The sequence below is a fragment of the Tribolium madens genome, unplaced genomic scaffold, assembly GCF_015345945.1.
Source record: "Tribolium madens isolate multiple individuals breed KSU strain unplaced genomic scaffold, Tmad_KSU_1.1 Scaffold_1;HRSCAF=32;Tcas5.2_LG8, whole genome shotgun sequence".
Lineage (NCBI taxonomy): Eukaryota > Metazoa > Arthropoda > Insecta > Coleoptera > Tenebrionidae > Tribolium > Tribolium madens.
Window position 1 is genome coordinate 10,906,781 of NW_025400984.1, and position 971 is coordinate 10,907,751.

At 29.1% G+C, this 971-nt stretch overlaps 1 protein-coding gene across 1 annotated transcript in view; it reads right to left on the reverse strand.

The window, feature by feature from the left end:
• The window catches only part of LOC123004150 (UPF0764 protein C16orf89 homolog), a 3,838-nt gene extending 2,916 nt beyond the window's left edge, over nucleotides 1-922 (reverse strand). The window contains exon 1 of the mRNA XM_044397267.1: nucleotides 766-922. Within this exon, the coding sequence (XP_044253202.1) occupies nucleotides 766-922 (157 nt within the window). The remainder of the gene's footprint in view (nucleotides 1-765) is intronic.
• Nucleotides 923-971: the final 49 nt, after the last annotated feature.

The window sequence follows — 971 nt, forward strand, 5'->3', positions numbered from 1 at the left end:
AAAAAAATTAGGAAAATGTAATGAATCCCAAAGACTAAAATCTTACTAAAACCACAAGAAGTTGTCAAATCTCTACAAACCTTACAAAAATCTCCATTTTATTTTTAATCTAGTAAACAWTTTATATCTGTTGCAAAAAAATTCAACAAAATAACTTACATTMAATTTAAACAAATCGTTAAAAATCACTWAAAAACATCAGAAAWAATCGGGAATCTTCGYAATATAATTCAGAAATACACAAAAAATACCATAAATACATATTTYTAATGTCAAAAAATCTACAAAAATCCTCAAATTTTTATAATCTTTTAACCAATAATTTTAACCGTTCTTGAAATATTTAAACTTTTTTGAAATACTTTAGAATCGCACTTTCCTTTTTAAAAATCGATAACTCCGTCATTTTTATTTTTTTTTTTGAATTTTGTTTGGGAATATGAAAAAAATTTCAAAAAGTTTAAAAATCTCAAAAATGGCCAAACATATGTATAGGGAAAGTCAATAATAACTTTCACAAAATAACTCGAGGAACCCAAAAACGCAATTCTAATGTAGAGTTTAACCGAAACACCCTATAGATAAATACAGGGTGTTAAAAAAAATTGTAAAATATTTAAGGAGGTTATAGTATGGACCAAAACAAACAAAAAGTTTTAATAAACAAGGGTCTGCAATGTTACGGTTTCAGAAATATAGTATATACAAGAAATATGTTACAATCTTTTTTTAACCCCCTGTATTGCCAAAACGTATTTTACTTACCTTCGGCTATCACAAACCCCAAAAGGCCGTCYAAATTAACCTCCTCAAAATGCCTCAAYGCAAAKTCACTCACGCGATTCAYCCCCTCAAAAACCTCCCTTTGCCCCCAACTCTGCCCGAGGACAAAGACCAAAACCACCCATTTGGGCCCACCCATACTTGTGATAATTTATCGCAAAACTCATAAAGCAATTTGATGATTTATT